At 55.0% G+C, this 18,777-nt stretch overlaps 2 protein-coding genes across 6 annotated transcripts in view; one reads left to right on the forward strand and one right to left on the reverse strand.

Annotated features, from left to right (window-relative positions):
• TMEM191C (transmembrane protein 191C) overlaps positions 1-2,048 on the forward strand; it is a 5,228-nt gene extending 3,180 nt beyond the window's left edge. Inside the window, exons 3-10 of one of the 4 annotated variants that reach the window (XM_017882570.1) lie at positions 56-106; positions 257-334; positions 680-736; positions 834-917; positions 1,020-1,084; positions 1,164-1,236; positions 1,383-1,423; positions 1,506-2,048. In XM_017882570.1, the coding sequence (XP_017738059.1) occupies positions 56-106; positions 257-334; positions 680-736; positions 834-917; positions 1,020-1,084; positions 1,164-1,236; positions 1,383-1,423; positions 1,506-1,710 (654 nt within the window). In that variant the 3' untranslated portion in view covers positions 1,711-2,048. Of the gene's footprint in view, positions 1-55; positions 107-256; positions 335-679; positions 737-833; positions 1,085-1,163; positions 1,237-1,382; positions 1,424-1,505 lie in introns of all 4 variants that reach the window. The other 3 variants (XM_017882571.1, XM_017882568.1, XM_017882569.1) reach the window with 3 other exon arrangements.
• A 3,145-nt stretch (positions 2,049-5,193) lies between these two features.
• PI4KA (phosphatidylinositol 4-kinase alpha) overlaps positions 5,194-18,777 on the reverse strand; it is a 158,908-nt gene continuing 145,324 nt past the window's right edge. For both annotated transcript variants that reach the window (XM_017882573.1, XM_017882572.1), the window contains 12 exons: positions 17,009-17,138; positions 16,021-16,091; positions 13,100-13,172; positions 12,932-13,002; positions 10,458-10,567; positions 9,880-9,984; positions 9,673-9,798; positions 8,844-8,964; positions 8,197-8,356; positions 7,409-7,498; positions 6,803-6,886; positions 5,194-5,599 (listed from right to left, as the gene is read on the reverse strand). In XM_017882573.1, coding sequence (XP_017738062.1) covers positions 5,548-5,599; positions 6,803-6,886; positions 7,409-7,498; positions 8,197-8,356; positions 8,844-8,964; positions 9,673-9,798; positions 9,880-9,984; positions 10,458-10,567; positions 12,932-13,002; positions 13,100-13,172; positions 16,021-16,091; positions 17,009-17,138 — 1,193 coding nt within the window. In that variant the 3' untranslated portion in view covers positions 5,194-5,547. The remainder of the gene's footprint in view (positions 5,600-6,802; positions 6,887-7,408; positions 7,499-8,196; positions 8,357-8,843; positions 8,965-9,672; positions 9,799-9,879; positions 9,985-10,457; positions 10,568-12,931; positions 13,003-13,099; positions 13,173-16,020; positions 16,092-17,008; positions 17,139-18,777) is intronic.

Raw genomic sequence — 18,777 nt, forward strand, 5'->3', positions numbered from 1 at the left:
GGGGTGAGGCAGGACCGGCGGGGAGGCCGGCACCGCCCCAGGACCCTGTCCGCAGGAGCAGTACAACAGGCAGCTGCAGGAGCAGTGGGAGGAGCTGTCGAGTCAGGTACGTGCCGGAGATGGGAGGGCCTGTCTCTTGGTTCCTCTCGGAAGTCCTGCTCTGGTCCCCGCCCTTGTTGCCTCTCCGTCCCTGTCACCCTTGACACCCGTTCCTCCAGAAGTCGGTAAACCCCGCCCTTACAAGCCCCGCCCATAGCTCTTCTACTACGGAGGGGAACAGCAGAGCCAGAAGAGCGCGGAGCAGCAACTCGCAGCCCAATTGGTGACGCTGCAGGTGCTTGAGCGGGACCCTGAGGTCTTTAGTAGAGTCGGAGCAGCAGCATGAGCGGGGCCGTGACCACCTGGGGTGTGGCTTACGGCAGGCCCTGACGGCGTGGACTGGGCGGGGATGTGGGCGGAGCATAACCGCATGAGGGCGGGGCCCTGAGGGCTAGAATAGGGGCGGAGCGCGGAGGGGGCGGGGCCATGACTAACTGGGGCATTGCTTACGACGGGTCTTGAGGACGTGGGCAGGGTCATGGTCGCCTGGGGGTGGGCGCTGAGGGCCACGGGCGGGGCCCGGAGGGGCAGCGGGGTGTCGGCCTGCGGACCTCCTGACATTCCCTGGGTCCTTCTCAAGAATGAACTGGAGCTAGCGGAGACCAAGTGCGCCTTGCAGGAGGAGAAACTGCAGCAGGTGAGGGCAGAAGTGGATTCTGTTGGAGGGTCGGCTTTCGAGTGTGGGTGGGGAAGGGCGTGTCTCCCCGGAGTCTAACCCAGGTGTCCACACCCAGGGCGCGCTGCAGACAGCTGAGACCTGGGCCATATTCCAGGAGCAGACCGTAGTCCTGCAGGTGCGGCCCCACTCGGACGCCAAGGTGCCTCCCGTCTCTCCTCCCCCAGACCTGGGGCGGCAGGTCTCCCAAGCCGCCGCCAGGACGCCTCCCCGAGGCCTCAGTCTGCACTCTCACCCGCTCCAGGAGGTGCAGGTGAAGGTGATGGAGGCTGCGGAGGAGTTGGACGCCTGGCAGAGTGGCCAGGAACCGTAAGGGAGTTGGGCCTGCGGGCGCGGCGGGGCACTGTGGGGCCGGGCCAGGCTCCCACCTGCATGCCTGTCCCCGCAGGTGTGACGGACAGCTTCGCGGAGTGCAGTACAGCACCGAGTCGCTCATGGAGGAGATGGCCAGGGCGGACCGAGTGAGCGCCCGCACGGGTCCGGGCGGGGCGGGCTGGAGCGGGACACTCCTCCCCATCCCGGCGCCGGGCCGCCTCCCCCTCCTCCTGGAAACCCGGCCGGCGCCGCGGGCGCGGAGGTAGCTGGATGAGGCCCCCTCTCTCCGCAGGAGATGCGGCTGTTCGGCGGCCGGTGCGCGCTGGCCATCAGGTGAGCAGGGCGGTGGGCGCGGCCGCGGTCCCCCAGGTGCCCGCCCGAGTCGCCGCCCACCTGCCTGCCTTTCGCCCCGCAGGCGGTGCGTGCTGGGCGCGCTGCAGGTGCTGCTGACGCTGCCGCTCCTCTTCCTGGGGCTGTCGCTGCTCTGGACGGTGCTGTTGGACCCCGGCACCATCTCCGCGTGGCTCCGGAGCCTCACCTCGGAGACGACGCTGCGCCGCCTGCGCTACACACTGTCCCCGCTGCTGGAGCTGCGCGCTAACGGGCTGCTGCCCACCTAAGTGCAGCGTCCCGCGCCTGGCTCCAGGTGGACTCCAGGGCACCTGGCTTTATTTCTGGTGCACTCCTCTCCTGAGAGTGTAGACCAAGGTCGCCTAATAAACTCCTCAAGGGATGAAGCTCGTGGGTTCGTCATCTGTCTCCCATGTCCTGTAGGAGCTTGGTTTTTTAGCCTCCAAAGATTCCTTCCTTTCTTACAGCTTATGGATTTAGATCCACTCCCCAGTATTATAAACCGCATTTTCAGTTTTTCAGGATATATAATTTGCCATATTGCCAGAAACTTGTACATAGCATTTGACACTTTTTTGCCAATTTGACAAGCTGCCTTTTTCAAGTATTGTGATTTGAAATTATTTCTACTATATTTGAATTTATTTCTACCAATTGTAACATGTTGATCCTGGTTTTTCAATGCTCCCCTTTCCTTCTGTTTATTTGGGAAGTCACACTCTGTATTCTGGTATTCTTACTACTTGAGCTCAGCTCATCGCTGTCATCTTCCCCTAAACTGCCTTAAAGCATCTTAATGCTGGTCTTTTTCCCTCTGATCACATGTGCTACTTTTTTTTTTTTTGAGACAAAAGTCTGGCTCTGTTGCCTAGGCTGGAGTGCAGTGGCACCCTCTCGGCTCACTGCAAGCTCTGCTTCCTGGGTTCACACCATTCTCCTGTCTCAGCCTCCCAAGTAGCTGGGACTACAGGCGCCCGCCACCACACCCAGCTAATTTTTTGTATTTTTAGTGAAGACGCAGTTTCACTGTGTTAGCCAGGATGGTCTCGATCTCCTGACCTCGTGATCCACCCACCTCGGCCTCCACAAAGTGCTGGAATTACAGGCATGAGCCACCGTGCCTGGCCAACATTTTTTCCAGATACCTTACTGTTATTGATTCCTGATTTCCACTGTGGCCAGATAACACACTTAGCGTGATATTTTTTTTTTTCTTTTTTTTTTTTTGTTGAGAACAGAGTCTCGCTCTGCTCGGGCCCCAGGCTGGAGTGCTCAGTGGCCGCTGATCTCAGCTCACGTGCAGCCCTCGCCCCCGGACGGTTTACGCCATGCCGCTGCCTCAGGCCCTCCCGAGCTAGCTGGGACTACAGGGGCCGCGCCGCCACCTCGCCGCTAGTTTTTTGTATTTTCTTAGTAGAGACGCGGTTTTCACCGTGTTAGCCAGCGGAGGGTCTCGATCTCCTGACCTCGTGATCCGGGCCGGTCTCGGGCCGTCCCAAAGCTGCGTAGGACTTACAGGCTTGAGCCACCGCCACTTTGCGTGATTTTAATTCTGTCTTATTTACTGAGACTTTTGTGGCCCAGCACAAAGCTTGTAATGAACATTGAGAAGAAAGTACTGTTGCTGTTGACAGTGATTTTTTTTTTTTGAGATGGAGTCTTGCTCTGTCGCCAGACTGGAGTACAGTGGTGTGCAATCTCAGCTCACTCCAACCTCCGCCTCCTGGGTTCAAGTGATTCTCCTGCCTCAGCCTCCCAAGTAGCTGGGACTACAGGTGCATGCCGCCATGCCCAGCTAATTTTTGCTTTTACCATGTTGGCCAGGATGGTCTCAACCTCTTGACCTCATGATCCGCCCAGCTTGGCCTCCCACAATGTTGGGATTATAGGCGTTAGCCATCGCGCCAGGCTGACAGAGTGTTTTACAAATACCCAGCAGGTCCAGGTGGGTGACAGGCTTGTTCAGGGCTCCTGTGTTTACTTCCTTGTTGGTAGCTCATCAATTGCTTATTGTGAAATGCTCCATAAACACCCATATACATGATGATTATGGATGGCCAGTCTTTTTTCCATAGATCTATGTCTTCATATGTAAAGTGCTTTGGTTATAATCAGCACATAACTGGGTCTCACTTCTTCATGTTTATAATCTCTTGACTTTTAAATTGGGGTGGTAAGTCTATTATGTTCTCCTTTCCTGCCTTCTTTTGGATTAATGTCTATTAAAAGTCCTTTTAACTTATACATTGACTTGTATTTTTTATTGAGATAGTCTCACTCTGTCACCCAGACTGGAGTGCAATGGCGTGATCTTGGCTCACTGCAACCTTCACCTCCCGGGCTAAAGAGATTCTCCCTCCTCAGCTTCCTTAGTAGCTGGGACCTGGGACTACAGGCCTGTGCCACCATGCCAGGATAACTTGGATGTTTTGTAGAGATGGGGTCTTGCCATGTTGCTCAGGCTGGTCTCAAACTGCTGGATTCCAGCAGTCCACTCACCTCAGCCTCCCAAAGTGCTGGGATTACACGTGAGCCACTGTGCCCAGCCTATATTTTTATTTGTACGGCTCGGGACTCAACTGTGCTTCCTAAAGCTGAATATTTGTGTTTTTCAACTCTGGAAATCCCATTAGAAGTTGACTGGAGCCGGGCACGGTGGCTCCAATCCCAGCACTTTGGGAGGCCGAGTCGGGCAGATCACCTGAAGCCAGTTCAAGATCAGCCTGGCCAACATGACGAAACCCCTTCTCCACTAAAAGTATAAAAATTAGCTGGGTGTGGTGGCGTACAGCTGAAATCCCAGCTACTTAGGAGGCTGAGGTAGGAGACTTGCTTGAACCTGGGAGACAGATTGCAGTGAGCAGAGATCGCACCATGCACTCCAGCCTGGGCGACAGTGAGACTCTTGCCTTAAAAAAAAAAAAAAAAAAGTTGATGGGAGCTTTTCATTCAACTCTTTTTTTTTTGAAACTGTTACCCAGGCTGGAGTGCAGTGGTACGATCACAGCTCACTGGAGTCTTGCTCTTGGGCTCAAGTGATCTTACCCTCCTGAGTAGCTGGGACTACAGGCATTCACCACCACGTGGCTAATTAAAAATTTTTTTTTTGTAGAGATAGGGTCTTGCCATGTTGCTTATGCTGGCCTTGAACTCCTGGGCTCAAGCAATCCTCCCGCTTTGGCCTGCCGAAATGCTGGGATTAGGAGCCACCCCACTTGGCTTTCCTTTTCTTTCCTTCACACTCCATTTTTGGTCATTTCACTGTTCTGATCACCGATTTTCTCTCTTACCTGCTGTTGAGCTGATCTTTTGGAGCTTCTCATTTGTTTCAGGTCTTCAGAAAGACCTATCTGCTTCAGATGTAGGGCCTTAGTAGGTGGGAGTAGATGCTTGCTGGGTCTAGTCACACAAAGATTTTGGAGTTCCAGAGCACAGCACTTGAAAATGAGTAAGAGGGAAAGACTAGAGCAGTGGGAGGGTGATGCGGAGAGCCACAGACAGGCCCCCATGGCAGCCCTGAGGGAGACAGCTTTGGAGCGGGCAGAGAGCACTCAGGAAAAACACAGCGCGCGCTTTGGTGCACCTACGCCGTGGTCAGATTGTGGGACTCTCATGCTTGTTAAGCCACAACCCGTGCTCCTGGGCCCCAGCCTATGAGTGCAGGCAACCCTGGGCCCCCCTCTCTAGGGGCATATCCAGGAACTGCCCCTTGGCTGAAGGTGGACTTAGGACTTGACACAAAACCTCACAGATTCCAACTCAGCACTATTTTGGGTTTTTATTTTGTTGATGTTGGTTAAATCTTGTATCTTTTTTTTATACACAAGAAAATACTTCATGAAATAAGACAGGTAGGGAATATGTCCAGTGCAAACAGAGGACTCACACCTGTGCATAGACAGCACCATCCAATGATTGTCACTGCAGTCCATGGCGTTACCAAGGCTGCGCCACCCACGTGCTGCCCCAGGAGGCGCTACCAGGCTCTTCCGGCCACAGGTCTGTCCTCCACTGCATGTGGCGGCAGGGCGGGGAGGTCACAGGGCTCCATGATTGTGGGGCAGCTTCAAGGGCCCATGGGGTGGAGGGCCTTGGAGGTCCCCTCCTCAGTAGGGGATGTCATTCTGATAGTACTGGATCATGTCGTAGGTCCGGCTCCTGAAAGGCCAAGGAAGAGTGAAAGGAGATGTGAGGAGCCAGCAGGGTCTGGGGTCCCTCCCCAGCAGGGAGCCCTCACTGTCCAATCAGCCCCTCATGGCTGCCCAGCACCTGAAGGCACAAATGTCTCAGGTGTGCCCTCCCCCACCCAGTGGCCACATCTCCTGCTCCAACCCGGGGGCCTCCAAGGCCACCTCGTGCTCCTCAGCCAAACCGCTTCCATCTGTGGGAGCCACTGCTCTGCCACATGGGCCTCGGGCCCCTTGGCTCGTCCTGGCCAGATGCCGCCAAGGGGTCTGTATGCTCTCCTCGCACCTCTGGAGAGCCCCTTCTCGCCCTGCCCCAGCCCCTCTTAAAGTCCTGGCCGTCTGGTTTCTCTGCTTCCTCAGCAAGAGCTCCTTCCGTGCCGTCTCCACACTGCCCTTGTTAGGGCGCTGGACCCGGGCGCCACCTGGAGGCAGGTCTCAGCTTCCTCTCACACTCCTCCGGCAGGCAGTTCCCCACGCAGATGGCCACACTTGGGCCCCTCCTTCTAGTCTGGATGTGGCCTGTCCCATGGCACAGCCTTGGGCCCCCACATGCCCCTCAGGGCCTTACTAACCCCACATGTGTAAGTGCTGCCCCCTTCGGGGATGGCTCACCTGCTGGGATCGCCATCCTCCCTTTGTTCAGGCTGGACCCCTCAAAGCCGCCTCTGATTCCCACAGCGGGGAGCCTGTCAGCCCGGTGCTCCGCCTTTGGACCCTGAGCCAGCCCTCTCCAGGGCCCTCTGCACCCATCTCCTCCCACCACAGTAGTGACCAGCAGCCCGGCTTGCACCTCCAGTCACTGCCCACAAAGCAGCCTGAGGCAGGCACAGGGAAGGAGTGGGGTCTGACTCCTCAGCCCTCCTGGGAGGAGGGAGGCCTGACACCACATTCAGTTCTACTACTCCTGGCCTTGTGCCTCCATTGCTCCCTTGGCCTCACAAGCCCTGGCCAGGTGGGCCCAGCCTCTGGCCTCTGCCAAGTGTTCCCCTCAGCACACCACAGCCCCCTAAACCAGTGCCCCACTGCTCCTCAAGAGCTCCTGTCAAGGCTTGGGTCTTCACGAGAGGGGTGGCTCGGGGACAGCAGGATCCTCATATCCTGGTGCAGGAAACGCCCTGCAGGTGCCCAGTGGCCACTGAGGCAGGGGATGAAGGCAGGAAGGTGGGGGACTCACCTGTTGCTGAGGAAGCAGCTCTGGATGACCTTCATGATGAAATTTGCAGCCTCGCGCTCGGTCATGTTGGGGCTAAACCTGTGCCTGGGGGAGAGGCTGTGTCAGGGCTGCCATGGGTAGGGCCGTGCTGGCTCCCTGGCCCAGAGGGTCTTCCATGGGGAGGGACTTCAGCTGAGAGTCATGCCCTGGAAATGTACCTCTGGGGCCCACATGTTGGAAGATGGGGTGCTGTGAAGGCCACGCCTGACTTACTGTGGGCCCTGTCCCCTTCCCAGCATAACCTGAGTGCTCCCATGGCATTAGGGGACTAAGCATTGGGGAGCTAAGCTACTGCAGCCCTAGACCTTAGGGTCAAGGTGGGGTGGGCGTAGCATCTGTGACATAATAGAGGCTCCTGGGTGGGTCCTTGGTGTGGCCGGCACAAGCAGGGGTCTCTCACAGGCTTGGTCTAGGGATAGAGCATCACTCAGGAACCCTGTCTGCTCTGAGGTTCCAAGGAGATGACAACCACACTGACAATTACACAAAAGGTTCCTATCTTGGATGGAGCCTCAGCTAATGGACAACTGTCCCCCAGATGGCCTGCGTGTCCATCAAGGAACCTACTTCAAGAGCTTGATCGTCTGGCCGCGAAAACAGGGCAGGCCCGTGTCCAACATGAGAGTGACCAGGGAGACGACCGCGTCCATGTAGGGCCTGGGGAGAGATAGGAGGGAGAGGTGGGCTGAGGCCAGCCTAGGTGGTGGCCCTTCCTGTAGTCCTGCGGCCTGGCTGATGCCAACAGCCTCAGGTGTGGGCTCCTGCCACCCACCTCCCCTGCCACATCTTCTCCATCTCCGAGGCAACTTTCAATCTGCTGCACTTGGTAACCCGTACCGCCCAGGCAAGGACTACCCACGCGCACTCTGGACAGGCTGAGTGTCCTGCCCTGTCCCCCACATCAGGCTGCCGGCCATGGCTTCTGCACCTGGGTGGGACGCAGACACTCTGACCTGGCTTTCCCTGCAGGGCAATGCGGACGAACCCAGGTTGGATTGTGGCCTTGGCCAAGTGACCTTTACATGAAACTGGGACGAAGCCCATCTCTGGCATGTAGCCTGTGAGGTGGCAGGTGCTCAGGCTTTGGTGACAGGGTGGATGGGATGCCCAGAAAGGGGGAGCCCATGGCTGAAGGCGTGGGCAGGATCCTGGGGAAGGTGGCTGGAATGAGATGTCCAGAGCAAGAATTTACTGGCACAGGTGGGCACACAAGAGGTGACCAAAGGACAGGCATAGGTCAGCAGGTGGCTGCTAGCAACTACCTCACTCTCTGGAACCCGATTCCCTTCTAAAGGGGACCTCAGAACGTTCCACACACCCCTTCTGCCTCCACCCTGGCCCTCACCCGGGCTCACCGCACAGCCAGATAGCCACGGACACACATCTCCATGAACCACTTGAAGGGCGTGGCCTCCATCTTGCCTCCCATGATCATCACCATCTCATCCGTCAGCTTAATGTCGGGTTCCCAGCCAAGATTGCCACCGGGCGAGCTTTCAAACATGAAGCCAAAGTCTGCAAAACCCCAAAGAGCTGCCTGTGACTGGGCTAGGAGCCAGGGCGGGCAGGGACAAGTGGTCTGTTTTAAGGAGGAGAAAAGGACTGCAACAGCAGCATCCCCTCCACCCCCAACAGGCAGGTTGTGTTTTCTTGGGGACAGTGATGGGGTGGGTGGTGGAGCAGCAGGCAGAGGAAGAGAAGGGAGAAAGTGGAGGCAGGAGTGAGCCAGGCTGGGGCACTGAACTTGGATAAGCCCCACTCCGCCTAGCTCCAGCTTCTGACTCAGAGCAATGGCTGCTCTCGCCCCAGCTCCTTGGAGCCGGGGCCAGGCACCCTCCACAGCAGAACAGCTTGGTGGCTGACAGTTCAGACCTCAGAACTGGACCCTGACACTCCTGGCAGGGTGGTCCTGGGCATGCTTCCCTCTGTGGGGTGGGGATCCCTAGCCTCTCCTGGGTGCCAGGGGTGAAGGGAGAGGAGGGTGGCACTGTGGCTGGCTGACCAATGTGGATGATATGGCCCTTCTTGTCCAGCATAATGTTGCCGTTGTGTCTGTCCTTGATCTGCAGCAGGAACAGCAGGAGGCTGTAGGCGGCCATGCTTCGGATGAAGTTGTAGCGGGCCTGTGCAGAGAGCGCCCTGGGCTCACAGAGGCCCTGGGGCCTGTGGGCACTCTCCCTTGTCCCACACCCAGGATCCCTGGGCCTGTGGGCACTCTCCCTGGCTCTGTGACCCCACTGTGGAGGCAGAGCCCAAATCAGCAAGCCAGTCTTCGGCAGCAGGAGTGACAGGGGCTGTCTGTGGATGTGGGGGTGTAGGTGCTTCCTCCCACACCCAGAACTTAACTTTCTTCTGAGGAGTCCAGCCCAGCTCTACATTCTTTTGACTCCCAAAGTGGCTTACAGATGCTCTGGTGTTTTTTTTTTTTTAAATGGAGTCTGGGTCTGTCACCAGGCAGTGGGGCAATCTTGGCTCACTGCAATCTCTGCCTCCTGGGTTCAAGCGATTCTCCTGCTTCAGCCTCCCAAGTAGCTGGGACTACAGGTGCCCACCACCATGCCCAGCTAATTTTTTTATTTTTAGTAGAGATGGGGTTTCACCATCTTGGCCAGGATCTCTTGGGGTGGTTTTGATCTCTTGACCTCATGATCCGCCTGCCTTGGCCTCCCAAAGTACTGGGATTACAGGCATGAGCCACCACACATGGCCCAGGTGCCCACGTTTTAACCCTTAACAAAGGATGACTGAGGAGAGCACGGTGTGAGTGGAGGCTGGGATGGAGTGGAGCGCACACACACCCGCCCACCCCAGGCTGTGGCTGCCCTGGCTACCTGCTGGAAGGCCAGGGTGGATTCGTCCCCGTACTGGCGTGTGAAGTAGTCGTACATGCCGAAGTCTGTCTGGCGGCCCAGCTGGTCCCGGGAGGTGCAGTCGGGGATGCACTCAATCACCCCGCACTAGGGAGGAAAGGCCAGTTTTGAGCCCACCGGGTGCGAGGTGCCCAGGGCTGCCCTACTGGCTCCACTCACGGAACTTACCCCAGGGGCAGTGGCCACCACGCGGTAGGGAAAAACAAAGAGGTCCAGGCCGACCAGCTGGAAGATATTCTTGAAGAGGTCGATGATCTGCAGGGCCAGCATGTCCTGGGAAGCCGGGACGTGCGGGATGCGCTCAGCTGGCCATGCACCCCAGCAGCTCTTCTGGCTCATGCAGGGCAGAAGCCAAGCACCCAGAGATGGAGTGAGGTGGGGAGGCCACAGCTGAGCAAGTCTGGAAGGCCTTGCTTTCTGACCATCAGGGGCTGGACTCAGGCTGCTGGGACCACCAGGTCCTGGGCTGAGCATGAGGCTGAGCTGTCTGGTGGGGTGTGTGAGATAGGACACCCAACCCCTGGGCAGTTCCCTCAGGTGGGCACTGGGGGAGACAGTGGGAGAAGGGCTGGAAGGAGAGGCCTCTGGGTTTTGCAGAAGCCCTAATTTACCCCATGGCACCTGAACCATATAAGAGGTGGCGAAGATTCACATTTCTGCATATGAGATTGGACTCTGGCGGGCCTGGAGCCTTGGGGAGCAGCAAGCCCAGCCCCTAAGCCTAACCCAGGCCTGACCCTGCTTACCTGCCGGCAGTCGTCCCCCACTTTGAAGATGGCTGCCTGCCAGGAGATCTTCTGGCCGTCAGCCTCCTGTGCGCTGCACTCATCCTCGGAGTCTGAGCGGCACCGCAGACCTGCCCACAGGGAGAGAGGCTGTTGTTAGCCTGTAGGCAGTGAGAAGCCCTCTGAGGGGGCCAGGGGTAAGTCCTCTCCCATGCCTGAAAGAAACCCCAGCAATCTTGGGGATCACTTCTTCAAAGCTCCAGGGAGGCCAAGAAGGAGCCCAACAGTGTAGGTGGCAAGCCACCCAGGTGCTGAAGCAAGAGACCGAGGGCATGAGCTGTTCCAGTATATTATATAAAATAACAAGTTATATAGATATAAATCATAGATACAATTACATATATCATTAATCATTAGTTTGTAGCAATTACTCTTTATTCCAATATTATAATAATCTTTGCTCTACAATTACAACCTAGGAGAAACCAGGCCATACAGTGATAGGAGCTTAAGGGGCACGGTGAGAAGTGACCAGAAGACAAGAGTGTGAGCCTTCTGCTATGTCCGACAGGGCCACTAGAGGGCTCCTTGGTCTAGTGGTAACGTCAGCATCTGGGAAGGCGCCCGTTACCTAGCGGACTGTGGTCTAGCAGTAGGAAAAGCACCCCTTTTAGCAGACCGGGAATGGGAGTCTCCCTTTCCCCAGGGGAGTTAGAGAAGACTCTGCTGCACCACCTCTTGTGGAGGGCCTGACATCAGTCAGGCTCACCCACAGTTATCCGGAGGCCTAACCATCTCCCTGTGATGCTGTGCTTCAGCGGTCACGCTCCTGGTCCGCCTTCATGTTCCACCCTGTACACCTGGCTCTGCCCTCTAGATAGCAGTAGGAAAATTAGTGAAAGTATTTTTTTTTTTTTTTTTTGAGACGGAGTCTCGCTCTGTCGCCCAGGCTGGAGTGCAGTGGCTGGATCTCAGCTCACTTCAAGCTCCGCCTCCCGGGTTTACGCCATTCTCCTGCCTCAGCCTCCCGAGTAGCTGGGACTACAGGCGCCCGCCACCTCGCCCGGCTAGGTTTTGTATTTTTTTAGTAGAGATGGAGTTTCACCATTTTGGCCAGGATGGTCTCGATCTCCTGACCTCGTGATCCACCTGTCTCGGCCTCCCAAAGTGCTGGGATTACAGGCTTGAGCCACCGCGCCCGGCCAGTGAAAGTATTAAAGTCTTTGATCTTTCTGAAAAGAGCATAGAAGAAATAATGACGTAAGCTGTCCTCTCTGCCTCCACCTCGGTTACCTAACAGGGAAGGGCCTCCTGTCTGGTGGGCACGTGACTCACACGACCTTATCAATCATTGGAGATGACTCACACTCTTTACCCTGCCCCTTTTGCCTTGTATACAATAAATAACAACGCAGCCTGGCGCGCCACTACCGGTCTCCACGTCTTGGTAGTAGTGGTCCCCCGGGTCCAGCTGTCTTTTATCTCTTTATGTCTTTATTTCTATGATCTCTCGTTTCCGCACATGGGGAGAAAAACCCACCGACCCTGTGGGGTTGGTCCCTACACAACAGGGCTCAAGGAAAGCCTTGGAATAGCAAGTGGAATCCAGTGTCGGAGTCTAAGAACATTTAGGCTTAAATGGAACTAAAAACAGAGCCCCATTTCATCTGCAGTGAAGACCCAGGTATGCCTGGGTCAGTGTTGGGTGCTGTGAGCTGGGGGGCAGGAGGAATGTGTCTGTACACTGGGGTCCTGGGAGGGCTCAGGGCCAGTGTGTGGACATGGCCATGGGAGGCAGATCCCTGCAAGGGGTGGTGGCCCCCTCTGCACAGCTGGCCACACTGTCTGTACTGGATTGAAGAGTGTCTCCCTAAAATTCATGTTCACCCCAAACCTTAGAATGTGTCCTTATTTGGAAACAGGGTCTTTGCAGATGTAATTAGGTTAAGACAAGGTCACAGTGGATTAGGATGGGCCCTAATCCAATGACTGACGTCCTTCAAGGGAGATCATCATGTGAAGAGGGAGGCAGAGATGGAAGTGGAGCATCTGCAGGCCAAAGTGTGCCCAGGACTGCCAGCACCACCACCAGAAACTGAGGAGGCAAGGCGGGACCTGCCCAGAGCCTTCAGAGGGGGCACGGCCCTGATGACACCGCGATGGTGGACTCCAGCCTCCAGAACTGATTGTCTGCACAGCTGCCCTCAGAAACTAACACCCCACAATGGCCCTGGGCCCCTCAGCCTCAGGCAGGAGCCTGCTGGAGTATGCCAGCTGACTCACGGCAGACAGACCTCTAGGGGTGGCACATCTGTCACTGCACTTGAGCTCCATGCCATCCCCCAATGAGGGGTCTGACTTGAGTGAGGGCAGACAGATGGACAGACATCATCTTTTATGGAGAGCTGGTACTAAATTAAACACATGCCGAAAGAAACTGGCATTAGCAAGGAAAAGCACTGAGCTCCCAAACAAAACCAGGGATCTTTACTGACCTTCTTTTTCAAGTTCGCTAACTCCACATCGCTTCACCTTGAACTTGGCCAGATATGGGGCTTTTGCAGCACTGAAAACAAAAAGAATGTGGCACCCATGACGTAGCTGAGAAAAACTGCATACGAGGATGTTGTGGAAGCGGGGGATGGGCAGGGCGAGGCGCCCACCTCTGCATCGGGGTCCCAGACTTGTAGTCGATGTCCAGCACGATGGCCTCGGGGTTGCTGGGCAGGTAGCAGCCTGTGCAGGGACAGAGGCAGTCACAGGGAGTGCATGAGTCACCAAGGTGAGGCCAGTGTCAGTTTCCAACACGGATGTTAGGTGCGAGTCCACCCTGCAGGCACACCCCACCCCTCTGGAGGGGCCTGTGGTCCTTGTCCAGGGCACCACTAACTTATTACTCTGCGGCCGCTAAGGGTCTGTCCTCCCTGACTCTTCGACTCTTCCAGCCATTGACCAAAGGAGTCTGCCCCTCCCAGGACACGCTCTTGCTGGAGGAGCACTGAGCCCCATCCTCACGGATGCAGCTCTACTGCTTCTGGGGGTGCGTGTGAAGCCTGTCCTGCCTCCACCTGTCTGAGCAACCCTCCGAACAGCCCTCCATTCTTGGAGTCCCCCTTTTTTTTTGGATAGAGTCTTGCTCTGTCACCCAGGCTGGAGTGCAGTGGTATGATCTTGGCTCACTGCAACCTCTGCCTCCTGGGTTCAAGCGATTCTCCTGCCTCAGCCTTCCGAGTAGCTGGGATTACAGGCGCCCGCCACCGTGCCCAGCTAATTTTTGTACTTTTAGTACAGACAGGGTTTCATCATGTTGGCCAGGCTGGTCTGGAACTCCTTACCTCAGGTGATCCACCCAACTCAGCCTCCCAAAGTGCTGGGATTAGGGCACGAGCCACCACTCCCGGCCAACATTGTTTCTTTTTTTTTTTTTTGAGACGGAGTCTCACTCTGTTGCCCAGGCTGGAGTGCAGTGGCCGGATCTCAGCTCACTGCAAGCTCTGCCTCCCGGGTTTACGCCATTCTCCTGCCTCAGCCTCCCGAGTAGCTGGGACTACAGGTGCCCGCCACCACGCCCGGCTAGTTTTTTGTATTTTTTAGTAGAGACGGGGTTTCACTGTGTTAGCCAGGATGGTCTCAATCTCCTGACCTCGTGATCCGCCCGTCTCGGCCTCCCAAAGTGCTGGGATTACAGGCTTGAGCCACCGCGCCCGGCAGAACATTGTTTCTTTATGCTTACTTTGTATCTTTATGAGCTCAATCTTCTTCAGCTCAGGGTCCATGCCTTACTCATCTTTTTAACAGCCACAATACCTAATGTCATGCCTTTTCTTTTCTTGTTTTTGTTTTTTTGAGACAGAGGCTCATTCTATCACCCAGGCTGGAGTGCAGTGGCGCAATCTTGGCTCACTGCAAGCTCCCAGGTTCACACCATTCTCCTGCCTCAGCCTCCCAAGTAGCGGGGACTACAGGCGCCCATCACCATGCCCCGCTAATTTTTTGTATTATTAGTAGAGATGGGTTTCACCATGTTAGCCAGGATGGTCTTGATCTCCTGACCTCATGATCCACCTGCCTTGGCCTCCCAAAGTGTTAGGATTACAGGCGTGAGCCACTGCGCCCAGCCCAGGTTCCCCTTTCTCAGTGAGTGCTCAGTAAATGTGTGAAGTAAGAGGACAAGGGAAAGGGCGTTTCTGGCCAAGGAACTGCCAGTCCCTAAAGGGAACATGTGCTCCTTGAGCCCTGAGAGGTGGGCTTTGAGGGAAGCCAAGCTTGGCCTTGCTGTGGGGTACAGGGAGAGGGGGGCACGCCATCTCCTCCTCTTCCTCACCCGCCCTTCTGCCTGCTCCAGGCCATGGCTCACACTCAGGCCCCTCTGTGCTCTCCTGCTAGAGCCCGGCTGGCTTCCCTGACCTCTGGGGCAAGACTCAGCCAACACGATCTAGAGCCAGGGGCTGGGGACTTCTGTGTATGCCCCTTGCAGTACGATGCTTCCAGCTCTTTTTGCCCCTCCCCAGCAGTTGTGGCCTTCCCGGTGCGGGAACAGAGGCCCTGCACGCAAGTCCTGCCCTCTCTGAGAAGCCGAGCTGTCGTGTGAGCTCAACACAACGTGTTGGGAAGAAATGGTTAAACTGGGGCCCTTCAGGGCACTCCACAGCTGAGACCAGCCGCTGTGAACCTCTGTACAGGGTCCTGGCCAGAGTTTGGAAGACAAGTTTGTGCCAATAGTTAGAAATGGAGAGAGAGACCGGGCGCAGTGGCTCATGCCTGTAATCCCAGCACTTTGAGAGGCCGAGTCGGGCAGATCACAAGGTCAGGAGATCGAGACCATCCTGACTAACATGGTGAAACCCCGTCTCTTCTAGAAATATAAAAAAATTAGCTGGGCGTGGTGGCACATGCCTGTAGTCTCAGCTACTCGGGAGGCTGAGGCAAGAGAATGGCGTGAACCCGGGAGGCGGAGCTTGCAGTGAGCCGAGACCTCACCACTCTGCACTCCAGTCTGGGCGAGACTCAGACTGGAGTGAGACTCCATCTCAAAAATAAATAAATAAATAAGTAAAAATAAAATAAAATAAAATGGAGAGAGAGCTGCCCAGTGAAGTCTGGATTTCCATCTTCTCTTGAAAAGCTCAGCCTTAACCACGCTGGGCTTGAATTCCCACGTGGCCACGGCTACAGGCACCCAGGAGCGGCTTCCTATGGGAGGCGGGGGGGTGTTGATGGGTCCCAGCACACATGAGCTGTCCCACACTGGCTCTGCCTGTGTGACCTGCTCCTGTAATGCTGGGGCCCAGGAACCCTCTTCTAGAGTAACAGCTACTGAGGTCAGTGTCAGCCTCCAGAAAAACAGCAGACAGCAAGGAAGATGAAGGGCACCCACGGACGAGCAGCTCCCGCTCACTAGGGGCTGATTCTGGGGAGCGGCTGGGGTCTTGGGGCACCAGGCACCGTGGGCCCAAGCAGGTGTGGGGCTGGCCAAGCTGCTGTGTCCACACCCTGCAGTGCCTGGAGAGGGCAGCAGCCTTCACGCCCCGCGGCCCACCCGCAGGAAGAGGTTGATCCGAGCCTCCAGAAGCCACCTGCTCACCCGGCTGCACCTTCACTTCAGACAGAGCTGACAGACAAGCCTTCTTTCTCTCGTCACCTTTAGGGTAGGGCCTGAGAAACAGGAAAGAAATGCTTGCTTTGTCTCCTGGAGGAACTGGCTGCTGGGGGACAGCCCAGGGCCCCTCCTGCCTGGATTACCCTCTCTGTCCCTCTCTTCCTGGCTCTAGCTGCTCCCAGGGCAGCCAGGCACCACTGGCAGCAATTCTTGCCTTGCATTCCTCGTGGAGAATCCCCGACAGCCCCCAAGGGGCGGTTTTCTGGTAGGCTCTGCCCCTGCTGTATAGGGGTGTGTGTGGCTGGGGGTGGTGGCGGTAACACCTGCCACCTGCTGCCACCCAGGAAACGCTAGATCCGGTCCTTTATCTTGTGGGTTAGAAGCTGCCAGCATTTGCTCTTCTTAGCACCCAGCCCAGAAAAGGGTCTCAAACTGACCAAGGTCAGAGCAGTGTAAGCACTGGAGACAGCCCGGCTAGCGTGCCCAGCATTGATGACTCCAGGGTTTCCTCCCTTATGAATGGGCAAAGCCAACAACATCCAAGGATGGTGTCAGTTCCACACGAATGGAAGGTCCAGGAAAACGATGACAGGAGCTGCAAAGGCAGTCTGGTGTTCCTGACACCATGAGGATCGATCCTTCAGTGTGTGAAGAGGGCAAGGTGGCCTCAAATTGTGGAGCTATGTGCTAAATTCTACAAACCTTAGGAACGAAACTAAGCTGTATTTCCTGAAACTGGCGTGGCCATGCATTCTGCCATGCCTTCAAGAGCCTTGACTCACCCCAAGCAGTGCTTCCCCACCCACTCTGGCTGTCCATCAGAACCAGCAGTGGCCCTGTTGCTAGAGACTACTCTCATTCATCTGGTTGGGGCCAGGTATGGGCATTTTTAAAGCTTCCCAGGCATTTCTGTTAAGCTGCAGGGACTGGAACAAGACATCCCAGAAGGCGGTTTCTGAAGCACTGCACTTACTTGATGATAGCCGACACATTGGTGATCTTGTTAAAGAAATCAAACTCCCGCTGGTAAAAGTCCTTCGCTGGGCCCGACAAGGAGCCTGTGATCTCCTCTACTAACTGCTCTAGGAGGTCGCCGATGTCAGCTGCCAAGGAAACAGAGGCTGAGTCTCTGTGGCTGCAGAAGAGGCCCCTCAGGAATACCAGCGCTGTTTCCCAGCCCCCAGACTGGCAGTGCCCACTGTGTGCTCTGCAGGCATGGTGAGACCATAACACCTGCCATGCGCCCCTTCTGCTGTGTTGACACAGCTGACGCTGGTGGGAAAAGCTGCTGGTGCCTAAGCAGAGCTCAAGGCAGGGGCCAAGCGCACAAGTGGGCTTGGAATCCTCACTGCTACACACGCAGTAAGAAAAAAGCCCATATCATTTATGAATGCCACAGGTGAAGCAATGAGAATTAATTTTTATTAAAAAAACTCTACCCTGAATACTTTTTTTTTTTTTTTTTTTTTTTTTGTTAAACAGAGGCACACACTGGTCGGGGCTCTATTAAATAGTGCCTCTCACTATTCAAATCCCAGGCTGAATTTAAATTCCTGGGCTCAAGAGATCTTCCTGTCTCAGCCACATGAGTTGCTGGGACCACAGCTAGTAGGTGGGACTACAGGTACACATCACCACACCTGACTTTTAAAGCATCCTTAGTGATGAAATGGGATGTGCATCTAAGGCAGGCGCTGTCCTAAGAAGCACTTGCAGCTTGTCTGATTTTGGAGCCTGGACTAACTTTTTTTCACAGACCTTGGTTTTTACTTGAAAAAATGACTGACAGACAACATATAGTTATTCAGACTGAGGGATGTGGCAGGTGTTTTCCTGAAAATGAACAAAAAACGAATCTTCCACTCAAAGGAACTGAAACATTTTTTGGAAAACTTGGAACTGCCACTGTGAGCTCAACAGCTTCCCTTAAAAACCCTTTCTGATAAGAGTGGCAGCATGTGAACAAATGATTTTTCCACATTGTATAAAGAAATACATCAACCTTTGAAAGATATGCATAACTCACTAGCTTATATTTTATAAATGCCCACTGTTTGATGTCATAAAAGCTTTCATGGGTCCAGGTGCGAGGTAGACCAATGGACGTGAACAAAACACAGCATGAGAAGTTTACTGCCAAATTTAAGATGCCACACTGCAATTAACCTTTTTTTTTGGCGATCCTCCTGCCTTGGCCTCCCAAAGTGTTGGGATTACAAGCATGAGCCACTGTGCCCAACCTGCAATTGGCTGAGCTACAAAAAATTAAAAATTAGCCAGTCGTGGTGGCATGCACCTATCGTCTCAGCTACTTGGGAGGATGAGGCAGGAGGATCGCTTAAGTCCGGGTGGTTAAGGCTGCAGTGAGCCGTGATTACACCAATGCACTCCTGCCTGGGAGAGGGACCCTGCCTCTAAAAAAAGAAAACAAAAACTACCACTTGTCAAGTGTGGTGCAGTATCAAAAAGGATCTCCACAATGACCTGAACGATTACTAACATACAACTTCCTTTTTCAAGTACATTCACTTCAACTGAAACAACGCTGCAGTAGATCAACTGCAGAAGTGGAATGAAAATGAGAATCCAGCCATCTCCTACAAGGCAATGCCACTCTTTTGGCTCATTTTTGAGTTTTTTGGGGAAAAGTTATTTTCCCAAAAAGATGTTATTTATGTTAACATGTAATGAATGAGCTTACATTTTCTGAAATTCTGTGTTAATTTTTTTTTTTTTTTTTTT

The sequence above is a fragment of the Rhinopithecus bieti genome, unplaced genomic scaffold (genome assembly GCF_001698545.2).
Source record: "Rhinopithecus bieti isolate Rb0 unplaced genomic scaffold, ASM169854v2 scaffold_13317, whole genome shotgun sequence".
Classification (NCBI taxonomy): domain Eukaryota; kingdom Metazoa; phylum Chordata; class Mammalia; order Primates; family Cercopithecidae; genus Rhinopithecus; species Rhinopithecus bieti.